General features: G+C 31.7%; 1 protein-coding gene across 4 annotated transcripts in view; it reads left to right on the forward strand.

The window, feature by feature from the left end:
* Positions 1–20,428, forward strand: part of LOC124362171 (NPC intracellular cholesterol transporter 1) — a 127,124-nt gene that overhangs the window by 25,046 nt on the left and 81,650 nt on the right. For all 4 annotated transcript variants that reach the window (XM_046816422.1, XM_046816423.1, XM_046816421.1 and 1 more), the window contains exons 3-6: positions 711–899; positions 2,981–3,137; positions 5,124–5,268; positions 10,175–10,376. In XM_046816422.1, the coding sequence (XP_046672378.1) occupies positions 711–899; positions 2,981–3,137; positions 5,124–5,268; positions 10,175–10,376 (693 nt within the window). The remainder of the gene's footprint in view (positions 1–710; positions 900–2,980; positions 3,138–5,123; positions 5,269–10,174; positions 10,377–20,428) is intronic.

Genomic DNA, 20,428 nt, shown 5'->3' on the forward strand with positions numbered 1-20,428 from the left:
AAGTTTTTGTCACTGTTTATTATGGACTATTCCATTTGTAGATTATGTACACGATTAGATTGAGTCAAGAGTCAAGAAGCTTTAGTCATATAGAGATTTTGTTATGTACTCATATGACCGTTACAAGAACGATTAGGTTGTGGGGTAATGCAACCCTTATCCGTAAAGTGTTTTTATGGCAGAAAAAGGCATGAGATTAATTCATTACTTGGCTCCAAGGAATCCTATAAACCTAGTTTTAAGGAGCAAAAAATTTTCTACTTTTAGTGTATATTTTTAGCAATTTAGTTCATGTGAAATGTAATAGTGCCTAATGTGAACAGCAATCCAATATTCAGAGTTAAAACACTAGATCCAAATCAAATCTAGCCATGCCTCATGTGACATTGATATGTACAGCCACATTTACCAAAAGTTTTAATAAGTTACCAAGCTATTTAAAAATTTTAAACCTAGTTAATTTTAAGAAATTTTAATTAACTTAATTTTAAAGATAAAAAAATTTACTCATTAGAATTCATGTATTATGACTTTGAAATCCAATTGATTTTGTACCTAGGTACAATTAATTATCTGAGGTACTAATCTTTATTATCTTACTTGTGTGTTGACTTGTGTCTATTGCAATATATGTTTATTTAACGATATAAATAATATCTTATTGAATCCATAACTGTTTGTTATTATCTAACAAACATAATCTTTTTTAGGTTCAATAAACTTATGCTGTGATGATGCCCAATTAAAAACTATGGATTCCAATATAAAGTTGGCGGCAAACTTCCTAGCCAGGTGTCCAAGCTGTCTCACTAATCTCCTAGCTCATATTTGTGATTTCACTTGTGCCCCCGACCAGAGTCGGTTTGTTAACGTTACAGAAACGGCAGTCACTGCTCTAGGTGAGTTTCCTTGTTTCATACAGTAATTAGAACATTATTAGAATTCAGGTCAGGCTGACACAGAAAGTACAGTGATATCTTTAATGCTCACTGTACTGATGCATACAGATGCATACAGTCACTATGGTCAGTGTACACGTACACCTCAAACGGTAAAGATGAAAAATTGTACCTTATTTTTTACAGTAGCCATTCAAATTAAGCAATATAATTGAAAATCCAGCAAAATCTGAAAAGCAATTAGTACTGGTGGACAGGTAAATGTCCACATTGAAGATTGAAGGGGTTGCTCTAGCTCCTCTATGGTGAATAATAAACTGGTTTCTTAAAATTAGTGAAAAGTTCATAAAAACCAGTATTTTATAATATTTTAACGGTCACAAGATTTCTATGACTTTTATGAAGTTGTGCCTGAAAAATAAGGCCAACACAAGTTTTGAGTTTGTTGGATGACAAAAATTCTTACTGAAAACCACAAATCTCGTAACTTTCTTCTTTATGGTTGAATGAAGGAAGTCTACTAAGCACAATCAATGGAAGATATTTATAAAACTTAGGTATCTCTGGGAGAATGGTTGTAGATGACAGGTTATGGAATACCAAAGGAATTTCACTTGTAGAGTTTATGTAATGTTGAATGACTATCAATTCTGAATCCTCGTGTGCGCGACCTTGAACGATTTGAGACAAATCATCCAAGGCAATTGGCGTAGTTTATTAACAACCAGTGTCATACATATGCACAATAATGTATAGCCTGGTGAACACAATACTTGCTTTTTAATGTCACATAGAACTTTACCAGCACCCCAAAGCGATTTATGAAGTGGAATGCAGTAATTTCTTGCGTGTTTATGCATTTAACTCAGTATCTTTGGTGGAAATTGAATTTCAGTATTAATTGTCTGAGAGATATCTAATTCGATTTGACTCCGCCAAAGAAATTGATGATGGCATGTTGATCGGTTGTCCTATATTTCGGACAGTATAATTTTATACCTTAGGAATTTCCAAGTTAGCTTAGAGACAAGTCAAATGTTTAAAACGGTTTAGTGAATTAAGGTTTGTCTGAAAAGTAGCTTATCTTTTAAATGTTCTCGCTTGAAGAATTACCTCTTTCCTGGCATAATGATGACATATTTATTAGAGATATATTCTGTATAGTAGATATAACATCTAGTGAGACAGTTTACTTACCTTAGTGCTGTCTTAACAGCAGAGCACTTAAATAACGTATGGTGGTGAAGGGGGATAATCTGAAGTGTCCTAACTCTCTTGGATAATTAATTATTGTATTCTAACAAAATTTTTTTGTAAAGGAGAGTTTGATTCTATTTATAGCCTTTTTCTACTCGTCTTCGTGGCCCACTGGCCTCTGAGAGAATCTTATCAAACAGAATAAGGGAGAAAGTTGAAAGGCTCACAGTAGTGATTGGTGGCGTAACTATGAGTTTAAAAAAATTAAATATTTATTTACATAACACCAATCCAACTTTTTTGAAATACAGCAGTTAAATGTTTTCCTTTGCATTAGACATACCTGATGTATTCAAATTTAGATTTATTCAGATTTATTCCGTACCCCCCAGGTTTGTTGTGCTCTTCACATTCATCAGCCCCAAAGCCATTTGCCACTGGCACTAATTACAATTCTTTCTGTACTATCTCTAATTTTTATCCAAAGTCCAAAGCCTTGTCCATGTGGCCATCACCTCCTCCAATGGTGTTTTTAAATGTAGCTTGAGAAAACTTTCCAGGCAAACCTCATATGAAGAAAACCTATACCTCTGCAGATATGTAGAGTTGAGATCTAAATAATAATAGTAATAATAATAACAACCTACTGACCGACTCAGAGACCCTTCAACTATCACTCTTGATTTTCTTTTGACCTAATTGAAAAAGTTGTAACTGGTATGGATTTATGTTGTGATTTGAAGAGTTATAAAAAATTAAAAGTGTTTTAGTACATTAGTCGACTCAACCCAATATGTTTAGGTATTGGTTAAGTACTATGCAATAATTACTGTAGGTTTACATTGTAACAACTGCAATATCAGTGTTTGTGTGAATGTTGACAGGTAAGACAGTGATAACAGGTATTGACGTGTACATATCGGAGAGCTACATGTCTGGTGTGTTCAACTCATGTATCCAGGTGTCGGTGCCGTCAACAGGTAACCTCGCGTTGGAACTCATGTGTGGACAATGGGGGGCTAGTCGCTGCACACCGCGCAAGTAAGGCGTTCTCTCATTATTCTTTTATTACTATACTGGGCTGTGAAGGAAACAGGATTTTTCCGGACATTTGCCATCGTTCAGTGAAACAATAAATCAGTAACACTACGTTTCGAGATCTGCAATCTGATCTCGGGAACCACATTTCTTCAAAAGGAAATTAATTGAGGCAACATACATTAAATTGGCAGACCAACCAATCAGTCAACCATCAGTCGAGATTAGGCTGCTTTAGTTGCCAATTCTAAAAAATGAACTAAAGAGAAAACCAAAAGTATCAAACGGATCAGATATTTGTAATAAACCAATGCGGAGTCACAATATGGTTTTAAGAAGTTCATCTCGCATGAACCAATAATAACGAAAGGGCCCATTCCTGTCCCCCTTCCTTTTTATTTCCACCATCTTGTTTTAGTCTGCCGTCACGATTACCATTGGCTAGTCCCTTTGGTTAGTCGTAGGTGGTTAGTAGACGAATGAAGACGCATTGTGACCTGTATTCCGTAGTTCAGTTTTAATGATTAGTGTTTTGTATAGTTTTTTATTAAGTGCATGTTTATAGAGTTAGTGAAGTTGACAAACAACATGTAGGTTGTGATTCCTGACTTAGGCGTGCCACAACGCTTTGGTAAGATTTGTTTATTTTAACCAGTTTGTAATATTATGTATTAGGTTAGTTCTTTACCTGAAGAAGAGATCAGATTGCAGATCTCGAAACGTAGTGTTACTGATTTATTGTTTCACTGAACGATGGTAAATGTCCGGAAAAATCCTGTTTCCTTCACAATCCCTCCATCGTCAAAAATAACCTTCAAACAAAGAATATACTGGGCTGTCTCAGAGAAGAATGTCACTCTATAAGACGTGTTGATGTTGAATAAGATCTTTTGAGAAACATTCTAAAAATGTATTACCACTCTTATTAAATTTTTCTAAAATATTATTTTATTATATTTATTGTTTTCTTGGCTCTCTACTAAGTTTATTGCCTGACTTTATCGAATGGAAATGGTACACGTAACTGGCACATAAATAAATTTACATTAGTTTTGAACCAATACTTTTTTCTAATATGTTATTTCTATTCTAGGTTTTAGTTACATATGTCTTGAGCCATTTTTATTCAAGTGCTATAAGAAAAGATTTTTGTATAAATATAAAAAATTTTAGAAATCTGAATATTTTGTAAGTAATCTCACAGACTTGCAGACAGGTAAAAATTCACTCACAAACATTTTAATAAGATCCATTTTCTTATTCAGGCTACTCCAAAATCGACAATTATTTTTAGTAAACAATAATTAAATATTTATAGATTCCTCTAATTTTATAATAGTTTATAAAAAACATTAGAAATGAATTTATAAAATATTTTAAAAATTAACTCTGTTATAGACATATCTACCATATTTAGAGTTATAAAGGATATTGCTATTATACATTTTGAAGAGAGAAAATAACTTGTGTTTTACAGGTGTTGCAAATTAGGCATTAATTACCATCATATAACTAAATAAAGATTGAATACAAATTATCTATCTCTGTTCCGACAATCCATCGGAACAAATGTATTATTAAAAGAGACATTGATAAATTTTTAAGAATGTAAAGTGATTATTCCAAAAAATTATTTAGATACAAGCTGTAAGTCTGTACAAGGATACACCAATTTGTAAAATGAAACGTATATGTAATATATAATATATACTAAAATGTAAAGCAAAAGATAAGTACCATATTTATTAAACATGTGGGGTGTGTCACATTACAACTTCTTACGATGTGCTTATTATGAAACAGCAAGTTGTTTGTGCTTTAGCAGTTATCACTAATATTTACAAGCATGAGAGTCCTTATTGTTGACATGTTGTTGTTGATGTTTATGTTAGCGCAGTTAAATATTTAACTGTATGGTACTGACATTTTGTACACAACAAAAAGAAAGCTTATTGCTCAAAATGTTTCAAATATTTTCTTTATTGACAGGTGGTTTGACTATATGGGTGACCCTGCTTTAAATACGTATGTGCCTTTTAAAGTGGCTTATGTATCTGTACCTTCAACTAACGCATCTATTGATGGGTTTCAAGTGTTAAACCCTGAGATCAGAGCATGCAATGTTCCTGTAAATGTAAGTACAGAACACTAGTTTATTCATATGAAATGTTCAATGTGTTGTCAAGTAATCAACATATGTAAATAGGCTTGGTTAACTAACATGTATTTCATGGGCTCTGTATTTCAGATGTAAAAATTGAAAGCACTCAGTAACAATGTGTCATTCAGGCAAAAACATTGCTATTGAATGCATAATATAAAAATAGTATTTTCCTTGAGCTATTAATAGGATGTAATTAAAAATTAACTAAATAAAATAAAGCAATTACATAGCAAGCTAACAATTTTGATAATAAAATATTTAATTGTTGGAGTAAGGTAGGTAGTATTTGCTACTCATTGTTTTAATAAAACTTACTGAGAAAAAGAACACAGAGTTTAAAATATTCAAAACCATTGAAGTTATTTAATTGAAACTAGACTATATGCCAATATCTGATGCTTTTTAATAAACTTTGCCAGATTATTAAAATATTTTAGTTTTTAAAGTATTATATTCACATAGAACAATAGATAATAAGAATGTGCATGATGGTTAGTGACTTGGTAAGATTTAAATGCGACTTCGGTAAGTAGAGTAAAATAAACAAAACTCTAGGCACTAAAAAGTATGCTTGTAATATAATTATTACTTAAGACGGACAGCTGGCGTTTTTCAACAAACGCAAACTGTCACAAGTTGGTGATAATTGAAATGACAAACATCACCTTCTTTCATTGTATAACACAAACAGTTTTCTGGTTTCTACTTACAGTGTCTAGTTATAGTTCAACATTAGTCAAATTGTGTTGTGTTTTTTAAGAACTAAAGAGTTACAAGTGCACATTAATCCAAGGTGTCAAATTGCCTAAAATAAATCATTTGAAGTTTTGTTTGAATTCTATAATTTTGAATCCCCTACTACTTTTATAGCTTGTATTAAGATATGCTCAATATGGTTTAAACTTGATACAGTTACATCAAAATTAAGTTAAAAACCAATAATGAAAAACTTGAGTTTAATAGATAGTTTTCTTTTGGTACCATTATAAACCTATATGAAAAAAAGAGTTATAATAATTTCAGAATTTTGAGTTAAAAAAGAAAATTATTTTCAAAATAGATTCTCATTAATGTAACATGATTTAAGAAGTTACTCATGTTTGTTTGAGTAAAAGTTATAATAATGAAAACATTTATATAAATATCATATACACATTCTATTAGTATTTTTAAACACTGTATAAGGATACCGGTACTTAAAAGGTTAAGTGTGTAAAAGTAACACCAATATTGTTAATAAACTGAACAGCATTCTTGTAAACAAAAGGTTTTTCACTAAGAGGATTCCGGTAAACAGGATCCAGTTATTAAATATCATATATTTCTAACATTCTGAGTCATTCTTGTAGCTAATAAGACTAACTCAAAGTATACTGTTGTTTGTTCACTTCCCAGCACTCATAAAAGTTTTAGTGACACTACCATTATGTTGGTCAGACTTCATTAAATAAACAAAGAACTAATAACGGTGGTTATAATGAAGTAAACAATGAGTCTGGGGAACATGTAGCAGACCCCCTGCATCACGTACAAGTCGTAAATCACTACAGCTAGTCTGTCTGTTCCCCGAAGTGATTTGACGAGTTCTCTATGTTATCTCTCTCAAAATCATGATTTAATGATTCAGTCTATTATAACAGTTGCTCAGTTAATAATTTAGATTTTCAGTTAAAGTACATAGTTATGTATGAGTATCATTTTTTGTATTCATGTAGGTAAATTTGCAGAGTAATTAATATAAAAAATCTATTGATCCCATAATGATTATTTTTTGAGGAATGTAAAGTTGATGAATATCTTTTGTAGTAGTTATAAAAGTTTGTCAATAAAACACAACTTTTGGATTAAACTATAAGAAAGGATTTATCATTACTTTTTTTGCTGCTAACTTCTGAATTGAGGAAAAGAGTTTAATTAACTATTTTATTTGTTTTTATCATTTTAAGTGACTCACCCATACAGATAAAATCTTTTGAATACTATTCACTTGGAATCACTTTTTCAATTTGTACAAAAAATATCATGATATGTAAGTAAACAAAACACAAAAATAAACCACACTTAAAACAACGCACTGTGTTTTCAAAAATTACACCTAACCAGTGCGGCTCTGCAAAGTGTTATTACAAAACTCATTGATTTAAATTGAAAAATACTTCTATTACTTATTCCCCATATTATTTTACTATTAATACTTGTACGTCATGGCAGTACTTTAATCTACTACCAAATCATCAATCTTGTTTGGTGTCCTAGAGACCAACCATCAATATCACCCATCAAAGCTATAATCATGTTCGTGTGGTTTGTGTTTTATATTTTTCTATTATTTCAGTAATTGAATGTAGAACCTTGGAGCATTGGAAAAAAGGTTTCATAAATGAACGTGAAATGCCTGATGAATCATTGATTCCGAAAGGCCTTGTGCAATAATAAAATTTATATTGGACATTTTTGTATTCATTTACCAGTGATAGTAAATTAAGTGATAGTTTCAATCATTATTTATTTTATTTTGTAATGTTGATTTTCAATGCCATTTTACTGGTTTAATGTTGTTGTTAAAGCCAAAACTCTAAATATTAAAACAATAATGATTGTCTGTAAAAAAATCTGAAATACATGTCTGTTGTTATTTGCTATGAACAAATCATATTTTTTCATAATTTTTCAAGTAACAATAATTTAAATATTTTATTAGTCATTTCAAACATTTTTCCTCAAATACTGTACAGTTCTATGATTACAAATAACAAATATCTAATAATGATAGCCATTGTCCATTAAGGCTAGATACTAAAGATAAAAAAGAGCTGAACAAATTTAGAAGGTTTTTTCTTTTTAATTTGTTTTGTCCTTTGTCGTATAACACTTTAAAAAAATCTTAATTTTCCAAATTGTAGTGAATGAAAAAGGGAATTGAAATATATAATTTAAGTAACTTAGGATAAAAATGTAAACAGATCGTATTGTTTTACGTTAACGTAACTCTAAGTACTGAAAGTCCGAATGCATGTAACTTGTTGTCTGGTTTATCAGTTATGGCTTAAAGTAGCGTACAGTGTAACAAGTTCTCTAAATAAAGATCATTTTGAGAATTTCATCACCATTCCTTTAGGACAGACAAACAATAAATAATGCAAACCATGTTTCATTCATATTAATGAACCCCCATAATGCTAATAGTAACATTGGCCCCTGAATATTGTACAAGTATCGTGATCCACTTTCATTCTGTTGTTTTAAAGCTTGCTTACAACTGCACAATATTTGTCATAGGTCGTGTTGAAAACTTGGTTACAAAAATACACTGTTGTATTTGAACAATAATTATTTATGCATAACTTTTGGTGTAAAATATCTATCAATAAATATTCTTATTGAGTTATTATATTGAGTATTAATAGTTCTTTCCTTTGATGATAATACCTTTTGTGTTATGGTTTTCTAAGTAGTATTGGTGAATTGTGACTGAAAATTTGCTTTAAAAAAATGGAAGTGTTAATAGTTATAACATGTCTTTAAACTTCTGTATCATAGACAGTCATGTATCGATGGATTTGTAATCCGGATCTTTGGCATTAATGTATTGATATAATTTTTTGATAATAAAATCAATTTACTGATGAAAAGTGCTTTCAATTTGTATTAATCTAAAGAGGGAATTCAATAACATAACAAAATTTCAAATTTCTGGATGCATTAGAATTATTGTTGTTAATAAAATAGTACAATGATTTTTCCAATGTCAAACTACCACCAGACACTAAAAAGTTTTCAATACGTTTTTTGGTAGTTGTGTAAAGCTGTTGCATTTCATTGATAGTTACTTACTAAACGCGGAAAGTGCAACTCTTCATTTTTGTATTGCTGCGAACAGAATAATTATGAGAGCCTAAATTGATAATTTAAAAAATATCGATAAACACTTAAAAACATTGATGAAGTATTCATACAAGTAGTTCACAATGTTATTTACTTCATTAATTTTAAAACAATCTTTGTTTAGCTGAAAATATTCCTGATTTATATTTGGCAATATTAAAAAATATGTCATCAGCTAATTCTTGAATTTTATGAGATTCCTGCTTCTTGTCCTGTCCCCAGTCCTTGTCATTGTATTATTTTCATGTTGGTATCTGAGGTAAACACCTCTTACTTTTGGGCAAATAATAAATGTGTTGTTCCTGGCAAACCGCACCCTTGACTCTAGTTTCAAGAAAATACTATTTAATGAAAACAATTTATTTTTATATAGGAGGCCAAATTTTAAGACTACAAGAATCAAAGTTTTAATGCTCTTCTATTTGTACTTATATCCTGTTAGCTTATATACAATGAGATATAACAATGGAAAATAAACAAGACTAAATGTTATTACAGGTTGTATTCACATATTTAATTTTAAAAATCATTGATAATGAAGAATTATAGTTGTTATTTTATAAATATGATTATTTTTTAATAGTAAATTTAGTTCTCTACAAAAAACTGATCTTTGAAAATATTAGTATCTGTACAAATTTGTGGACTCATATAATAGTTCTGAACTATACTTAAACTTTGCAATGTTATGGCTTTGTAAAGTACTATGGCTAAGCCATTTTAATATTTTATTCATATTTCTCATGAAATAATTATTGTTTTGTATTATTTGTTAGTTGATTTTTAAACTCTAGTTATTTTTTAATTTAAAATATTAGACATAACACTTCCTTCACAAAACGGTTAAAAGGATGAAAGAAGTAAGCAATGATTTCACAAAGTTTGATTACCTATTGTACATCCTTTTATTGAATCTTTCATGATTAACTAGTTCAGGTTTGGTTTTAAACAAGTTGGGCTTGCATCGTGGTAGCAAAGTTTTGTGTTTCAGTCTTTTACGCCGGCATGTAGCTGCATGGACTGTGAAGCCAGCTGTCCTGCCGACCCCCCTCCCCACCTCCCTGACAGACCCTGTCGACTTCTTGGCATTGATTGTTATCACATCATGATGCTCTCATTGTTCGTCTTCGGATCAATGGCATTCCTATTAGTTGTCAACTTCGAAGAAAAGCTGATGGTGCTTATTTCCGATTGTAAGTATCAGATGTGAATGGTATTATAACGCTTCTTTTCTTTGACCTTAATAGTTTCCCTTGTACCTAACTTTGATATTAAATTTGTGTTTCCTTGAATTGAAAATATTAGAAAGAAAAGTCCCTATTTATATTATCATTAATAAGCGACAAACACCATAACTTTATGTCCACGTATTAGTCTAAAGAAACAAATGTTGCTAAGTTGTGTTAGGTGTTTAATATCCTATCTGGCCTTAAATAATTAACACACTCACAGTCAACTATGTAAAGCTGAAAATAGAAAAGTTAAACATTTTAGATTTGTAAAAACTGTTTAGACAAATTTACTTCATTCAGTAGTTTCTGCACCATTTGATGTAGACTTTTGCATTAGCTTTTAACGATTACAGTCTAAAATATAAATTACTATATGTATACTTTGTTTATTGAGAAGAGAGAAATGCTTTTTGGCATGACATAAACTAAGTATCGAACTCTAGTGGTATCGAGTGGAGTTACTAACGAGTTGTCATTTTTCGTAATGTAACTGCTGAACAATACTAGCAGGATCTTTGTTCACCGAGATGAACCTAATTGACTAGAAACAAGAAAATGGCTCCCACCTTGCCCTACAGTACAACCCTTATGTATACAAACTACATTCTCAAAGATACTGTCACTTGAGGCACCTGATACACTTTTAAATACAACAGATTTATTTTGGTCTCCGTTAGAAGCTTATTTTAAATTTTGACATCCACTAAAGAAACGTAATATTTTGAAGTTTAAATAATATTAAAATATTTCACAAAATCTGTAAAATGTCCTTACAAATATTTTATTTATTGATGCTTAACAAATCGGAATAGATTCTGGTGTCAATTTCAAAATTTAGTTGCTTATAAAAAATAACACAATCACACACATAAGAGTAAAGATTTTCATTTTATGCCTTAAGCTGTTATTGCATACATTGCTCCCCTGAATAATCCAAATCAGTATCAATTGAGATCCTACCAGGTTTGAGATTTTTACAGAATTAAAAACCTCTCACTATGTAGAAGAAAAATACTTCCACGATTTTGTTGTTTTTTAAGGGCAAAGATTTAGGAATCAAACAGCTTAATGCCAAATTTCTCAGATTTTAAGGTATTAAAAACATTTATTTTGAAGTATAGTTAATAAATGTTTCATTAAAAACTTTTTTATTTCATGCTAATTAGTAAAAATTTGAGTATGGATTGGGTTCTGACATGAATGGCATGCTTTAATGGTTTTCTTATATTTATATTGTTTTTGCCATAGATTTATTTGTATACATTTTTATTAATCATAATTTGATGACCATGTATTTTATTTTTGAATTGTATGGATGTTGTATAATATTGTTTAGATATTGAGTTGTAAAAAGGTGTTATTTAGTGCTAAATCTCCCACCGAATTAAGAAAAACCTTCCCACATAATTAAGCTAGATTTATCAAATTTTGGGAGCTTTCTGAGTGTGACGAGCTGGCAAGGTATTACGCGACGTGTTGCGTCGACTCGGAGAAGACGCTCAGAGGAGGTCAGACTACACATTACCATGAACTGCTCTGTGAGTGAGATGTGACACAGGATGTAAGATTGATGGCGACAGGTTGTAGCCATCTTATGCGTTTCCATTATCTCAAAAGGTGCCAAGACGGCTGGAATCACATATTCAAACTCAGACCTAGTGATTTATGAATATACAATGAACCAGTTTACTAGAGCTTTAAAAACAACTCTCGCACACTTTTCTTAGAAAGGTTACCCCTGATAATGGCATTCATTTCACTTTTAATTGGTGTCCTCTTTTTGTTGTTGTGCCAGGTATTTTTATATTACAAATAAATGTATTGTACATTATGTTTTTAGGAAATTACATACTTTAGACTAATTGGGTATCTATAACATGCCTAAATTGGTTAATCATGTCTGAATCTGTTGATAATGTTTTGGGTGATACAAGGTATCATAACATTTCTAAGTATAATGCAGTTTTATATATGAATCACAATGTATGTATGTAAGAATATGTATAAACCTGAACTTATACGTGTTAGTTAAAAAATGCACACAGAAACATGTAATTTAGGCTGTTTACAAAATTATTTATATAGTTTATTAAATTAACTCACCAGAAAACACGTCACAGAATATAAAAATAAATCAAACATTTACAGAATCAGTACGAAGTAAATTATATTTATAGTATTTAATGTAATGAACATATACTGTACTGATGGCGAGAGAAAAGAAGAGACCTGGCCCGTGCCGGCGCACAGCTGTGTACTAGTAGTGTGTTGCCGCGCGCGGTAATTTCAGGCGCTTCGCCCCACAGCCAACCCTGCGTATTGTTTATCCTAGCAATGGAACAGTGAAACAATAATGGAATTACGAAACAAGGCGCGGCAACATACTAGTAGTAGCGCCTGCAAATTTCAGATAGGCCAGAATCCAGGTCTCTTCTTTTCTCTCGCCATCAGTAAAGATAGCATTAACTTGGAAGAAATGGCTGAGGTAAGAATAAATGCAACTTTAAAAACAAATGATTTGAGTCTTTGATTAATTATGCTAGTGTACTTGTAGTGTTTCCAGGCAGGGCAGAAATTATGAACTGATGTTTAATATGCTGCCTGAACATTTCAATATGACAATTTTTCGTTTTATTTGAAATGAATAAGTGATAGCATAATAAATCGACTGTTATTGGTTTGTAATGGGCAAGTAACTTTTGATTACAACCCTAAAGGGTTGGTACGTGTGTATTGTGAATGTATATCCAAGCAGTATATTATCAAGACCTCTTGCACTCCTTGACATGTGTTTGCACTCAATAGTCATATCTCGTCTCAATTGAATAGAAAATATATTTGTCAAGTGTATACATACATGCATGCATTTGTGTGGGTGTTGTGTGTGCTTGTATGTAAATACACACATCTTTTATTTAAAATTTGTAATAAACAAACAAATTCAGAACTGACTATATAATTTCTATTGTATGATGGAAGCTCTGTTGAATATTCTGATTATGTATAAAAAGATCTAACACTTGGCATAAGACATGGATTAAATCCATGTTGTAACATACTAAACAGAGAAGAAAGACTACTTTAACAAAAATAGTAAAATCACCTTGTGTTTTAATAATTTTAAAAATAAACAGACTTGTAAAATTGAAATGGATTAGTTGTATTAGAGGGAAAACCTTATACTTTGGGTAGTATCTGCGTTTTTAAACATTTAATTCAACGATTTCTCGATAAAATGTTCTCTGCAGTCAGTGAGTCAATCATAATCATAATAATTGGAGAATCGTCAACTTAGAGGAAACTTTTTAAATATAGCTTGCAAATTTCTTCCAAACATGGACTGGCGAATGTTTAATTTCAGTTTAGTGCTAGACTAAAGTTCAAATGAATTAAATACTCTCAGTTAAAAATTTTAGGGCAATTATTGGTTTTTGGATCATTAGATCAGACTGATTGCTTTTATCTAGGAGATTAGACTTTCAACTATCTAAAGTCAGTTAATCATGAATTATCTTTATACATTTAAAAAATAAAATTAATTTAAAATTCAGTTTTGATTTATTTACAGTTTAAATTCCCAGATACATTTCACCACTAGAAAATTAAAGCTCAAATTTTTGACAATTTACTCGGAATGTGATTGCTTTTATCTAGGAGATTAGACTTTCAACTATCTAAAGTCAGTTAATCATGAATTATCTTTATACATTTAAAAAATAAAATTAATTTAAAATTCAGTTTTGATTTATTTACAGTTTAAATTCCCAGATACATTTCACCACTAGAAAATTAAAGCTCAAATTTTTGACAATTTACTCGGAATGTAGTAATAATATAACATTTTTGTATTGGTTACTGTCAATACTACAGTATGAACTAAAACTCTAATAATTTAGGATGTGACTGCACTCATGAAAATGAGCAAGAAGGTCCATGAACTATGTTCTTAAGCAAAATATTGCTAAAACTAAAAACACCTTTAATTTTCTGTCGGTCTATATCTGTTTTTTACATCATCTAAGATATCTTGTTAATCTCTTGAAATATAAGCAATGTACAATCTCAATAATTTAATGAAGCATGTCTATGTAGTACTATAAGATCTTTTAGAAATAGACATGTGTTATATTCTATGAACTGTCTGTTTCGAAACAAGAATGTAGTAGCTTTTTTCATGTCATAGCTTTAATATAAACTTCTTACCTATTTAGTACAATATATTGCAAATGTTTACATGGACATAGATGTTTTTTTATCTCTTGAGACAGCCTTAGACTTTAGATTCCAGGAATCATGTCTGTGATTGTCAGATTTCAGACGCTGCAGTAAGTGCAAAGTGAAATGGAGCTGAACTCAGCATTAATGTACTGTGTTTTTTAAAGTTGCACGAGTTCTAAGTTCAAGTTACGGAACTTAGTGTTGAATTTCACGGAATGCAAATCTAGAACTGGCAAGAATTATTGTCATCATATTTCAAATAAAATATTTGATCCGTTTCCTAAAACATTACATTAAATTGAAAAGATGTATTACTAATTAAAGTTCCTTACTTAATAATATTTTAATCAAGTATAAAAAAAAATTGAATGATGATTTTTTTTTGTTACATAACTTCACGACATTTTAACTTACCAATATTCATTTTGTTTTTTTTTTTAGAATATTTTACTGTTTTGTGATTTTTTTGTAAATTCACATATTAAGTTATAAGAATTATCCTATTTTGCAGCATATGGATTTGATTCTTTTTTTAAGTGTCTAATTGAATGGTTTGTTGACAAAGCATATAAAGCATTAGATAAGTTGGGATCTTAACTTGTCACACCAAGGTGCAGGTTGTCGCTGCAGTGTGTGACTACAACACTTGTTGTAAGTCATGTTTTAACTGTGAAACACCACAAAGCTGTAGATTTACGGGTTGTTTACAAGTTAGAATAAGTAGGTAAATTTTGTGAAAATGGGCTTCACACCTGGTATGAATAACTGTTTGTAGGCATCCGTAAAGAAAACCATGTTTTTATGCGTAATATAAACTGTTGTATCATAAATTATTTCTAAAAGTGTTACCCCTTCTTCTTTCCCCAGATGTATAAGTGCATTGTTCAATAAAAATCAGATTTCTGTAATTTAGAGTCAGACAAAGTAATTCCACAGAGCAGCTGACAGCATTTTGTTACGATATTACTTGGAAGTAGTAAAAAATTGGAGATGGCCAATTTGATCAATAAATTCCCAAAAACTTCTTTTCTTTACAATTTCTTTGATTTATTTAAACTTTATATAATAGTAAACTTATGTAATATATCAGTGTGTTTCTAATTCAATAGCAGCAGTGTCTTTAAATATAATGCACACATTAAACGTATATGCAGAAAAATGCCTAAATTAAAAAATCTGAGTATTAAATTTATAAAATGTTAATTTGATTGTTCAACATAGGATAACTGAACTATTTCAAGATAAATAGTAAAATATTATATATTGATTATCTTTATGTTTGTATTTTGTCATAAGTGACTATGTTTCTAGCTACCCCGTAGCTAGAAGGGAGATTTTTGTATGGTAGCTTAAAGAATAAATACTTATAGTAATACTTGTAGAATATTATACGATGAATTTTAAACAAACTCCAATCATCTCATTGTAGTGTTCAACATAAGTACTAGCCCATAGTTTATCTAAGCCTTTAAATTGTTGTAATAATGACCTGTAAATGTAAGGCTTAAATTGTTGGATATTTGATAACTAATGTACTATTTACCACTAAATGCACAATTAATTTAGTAAATTACTTTGTAGTAGAATTTGCAGATAATATAAACTGTGAAATAGGTAAACTCTAGTAAAATCGCCTTTAAATTCTCTTGATTTCTAATATGGTGGTCCAAAAAAAATACTGCTTTTAATATGAAAGTAAAAAGTGTATTTTTCCAATAAAATACAAATAATATATATAAACATATTTATATAGCCTTCCCATTTTATATATAAAAATTAAGTTTACTGTATGATCTCATCTACTGTACTGGCAAGAACTTTGTCCATGACATTCACTTCAGCTGCACAATTAGTGGAAACATTTCCCCACCACTCCACTTCTCTAACGTATGCCATGAATGATTCAGCATTTATCTACCTGAGTATGAGTTTCTAAGTGCCTGATGTAATGATAATTTTGGAAATAATTATGTAACAGTTAAACCTAGTTTAATTCGTTCAAGCCCAGTAGTGCCATTGTGGGTGGCATCATGCACATGGTACAAGTCCAGTATAGTTGACGTCACCTACCCTAACATCTTATCATCAGTCATTAGTTTACCTTGTTGAATTTTTTATTATTAACCCTCCATCTGGCTAAATAGTAACTTCAGTAGTATAATGGCATGTAAACACAACAAAATACCTTCATTTTCTAATAATAAATTTCATAAAATAACAATACAGTATAAAATAATAGTCACAATAAATAAATAAAACACACAAAAATATAAATGAGCAAGTAGTTTTCTTTGTTTGCACAAATAAAGTCTGTATTTTTTCAATCAGCATTGTCAGCTGAGGTAACAGGTGATGATATCAACAATACAAACATGTTGCACTTCTTAATCTGGAGCCAAGACCAATGATGGCAAACAAAATTCATAAACTACTAAATCAAAACTTTAATTATTCTAGTTTCAAAATATATTAGTTTCACTTAAAAAAATATATATCCAAACAGTTTTTACTTGTCAAAATAAAACCAACTAGATTTTAGTCACTTGCCATTATAGAGAAACATGCATGCAGCCACTATATACCAGTTTTTATACATCTAAAGAAAACTTATAGACTTGTAACAAAAAAAGTTACTTGCTTAAAAAGAGTGTTTCTTTACAGAAAAGTAAGTTTCGTTCTCACAAAACTAAAATTCCTGCTGTTATGGTGCTTAGAAATAAAGGTAGTTTGTTTTACCCTTCCAACAACTTCACGGCTGGCGAGTTTCTTAACCAAAATTTAACTGATTAGGTTTGTTGGAAATGTTAATGCCTTTTTGGGGATAGTATAGTTCATGTGCCGCGGCAAGCCCCGCCCCCCCCCCCCCCCCCCCAAAAAGTAACAATGTATTGGACAATTTAAAATCGGCCGACCGTTCCGAACTTCGGCACTAAACGAGCGATACGCATTAAGCGGTAAAGCGGCAGAGCGGTAGTACCGCGAAACAAACGGATTTTATGTATTTAAGTATTATTCAGTCTTCGAAGTGGAGCTATAAACAGGCTTAATAGTTTGGTTCGCTGAATAATATATGTTTGACGGTTTGACATACCCGGTTTTTTATTACATCAGAATTTCAGTTAGATTTTTACCAGACCTGATCAGATACTTTTGAAGAAGTAGTAAGCTATAACAAATAACGCCAAGAAAGGCGCGTTTGCGTCCGACATGTTGTAAATCAATGACAGAATGTGCTGAGGGCTGAGCGGCAGGAGAAACATTTATTGTTTAGAATTGGCGGCAGATAAGCGGCATCGTCTGGTACCGCCCTGCCGCTCACGTCTGTCGTGAGTGTTCCCCATACATACAACACAAACGTTAAACTTTTAATCCCTGCTCGATCCAGCGCTTACCCCTCGTATCGCGGCCGAGACCTAGGTTGGTCTATGAATTATTGCTCCTCGCACACGTTCTGATTGGTTATCAGTATACATAGGTTACTTGCCAGTGTAAACGCAGCTTATGCTGTCGCCAGTCTACAGACGGTCAACCGACCGAATCAAACACGCACGTCAGTTTCGTCGTCAGAGCGGGATTGGTTGGACGACGACTGGAAATCCCGTAAGTTCTCCGATTAACTATTTACCGGATCGACTTCCCTGCACACGTGACGAGCGGTTGGGCGATTCGAACTGCTCAAACCAAATATTCCAACATGTTTAAGGAGCCGTATGTCATGTTGTTTCGTAGTCCATGACTATAATCTAACGAACACGTGACGAACCGCAGCCTCTCATGTGTTTATTAACTTTTTAGTTGTGTTTTGTCTTGATGGGATGATTCTATTCTTGCATTACGAGGTTGACACAAAATATTTAGGAGCCAGCAATTGATGACATCAATTGTGCTCGTACTCTGGTTGCAACTGTAGAAGGTACTGTTCTGTACTGGTGTATATGTACTTATTCTACAGACTGCGAACTAACCGCACTTCGGTAACTTCCGTAGCAGATAACTTTCTGACGCATTCTTCATGTATTGGCTGTCAGTGGAATATATAATGGGAGCCACGAGACTTTCGCGGGACTCTAACCAGGGCTACCGCCAACGATGAGAATCTGGAAAAGCGTGCATTATGCATGAATTTCGGGCTCCGGGAAACATGCGTTAATTTTTATAGTGTCCCTGGAATTTTTAGTAGGGATGGATAGTTTCCGATACTCGATACCGGGGCTCTTTCTACTCAATTCCGATACCAACAGACGTGCTTCAATACGCTTGAAAAATCACGATTTCACGATATACTACTCATATGGGGAAACTGAATCTCGAATCCAAAATAATTCTATTCCCGGATGACTACTGATCGGCAGTACCCAAAATACCGATTGCTTCGAAGTTCGTCCACCGCAGATCTCTGATCCGCAATGCTGGACTGCAGTCTGCCCCACGGTAGCGCTGAGTTGGTATTTATTTGTTATCTTTATTTATTCCGTATGGGATATATGTATTTTCCAAACATCACAGAAAGGAAAGTTATTAGGTATACACAATGTTATGTCACAATCATACAAGAAAGACACAGGGATAAAAACTAAGGAGCTTCAAATAGGTGATAGCGATAAAGCGCTCGCATATCGCTAGCGACAGACTGCTAGAGCGCCACAGCTTTGAGGCATTTCTTGCAAATACAACTGGTGACAATAAACCGTCACCGTTGAACTCGACGTAAGGGTTATTATACAGTATTACAGTTATTTATTTGGTTTGAAAATAGATTAGAGAATCGGAAATTTTTTACCGGGAATTTGAACAGGGGTTTGGTCGACCAAATTACAGTCTTTAGTGAGTTTGTAGGAAAAGTGCACTTTAGGTGGGAATAATCCAATACATTATTATTATTATTTATTCATAAACTCACCTGGGATCACATGTGAATAAATTCATAATTATAAACATTTTAAACAATGACACTATTGTAGTCTAGCAGGAAATTTCAAATTATCGATACAAAGAATTATCAATAAAAGTCGGACAACATTAATTGACAGTAATAATTTTGGTAATTATGTGTATCTCTAAAACAATACATTAAGATGTGACTAGATATAAGGACTAAGCCACAATTCAACGTAAATGATGTCATACAGTGTCAGCATATAGCTGCCTGGCCACCTGCGACTGGCAAAGACAGCATGTCAGCACTTGCAGCATTGAAAGTTAGCTGATGTACTGCACGAACAGCTGAAACAGCATTATAGTTCCGGTTAACTAATGAATTTAATATTTTAAAATTAAATTATGGAGGGCACATCAAACCATGTCTTTCACAATTTTTTAATCATTACACTGAAGAAAACTGCTAAATAAATAACAATGCATTGTAAATCTGCTTCTAAATTATTAACTAGATCATCTCTTTGAAAGCAGAAAAATCTTATAAAACTAAATATAACTTTAACAGTTGTCCACCAGAATATACAGAATCTTTTGAATGGATCAAATACACCAGTACATTGTACAGAAAATCTTAATTAAACCAATACCAAGTGTAATGATTTTAATTAAGTATAGTATAACATCTCACCAAATTGAACATTTATATAACACGTTTGAATATTATTTTAATAATACTAAGGGTAACATCAAACTATCAAACATCAAACTAAGGGTATTTCAATCTCTGTGCAGGAAAGGCTAGACTGAAAAGATTACATTGAATACAAACTGAATATTTTCATGTAACTCTCCAGGAGTTGTAGATTATCTGAATTGACAAAATGTCCTTCAGAGTATTACAATCATATGCTGGTGAA

This window comes from Homalodisca vitripennis, chromosome 5 (genome assembly GCF_021130785.1).
Source record: "Homalodisca vitripennis isolate AUS2020 chromosome 5, UT_GWSS_2.1, whole genome shotgun sequence".
NCBI lineage: Eukaryota > Metazoa > Arthropoda > Insecta > Hemiptera > Cicadellidae > Homalodisca > Homalodisca vitripennis.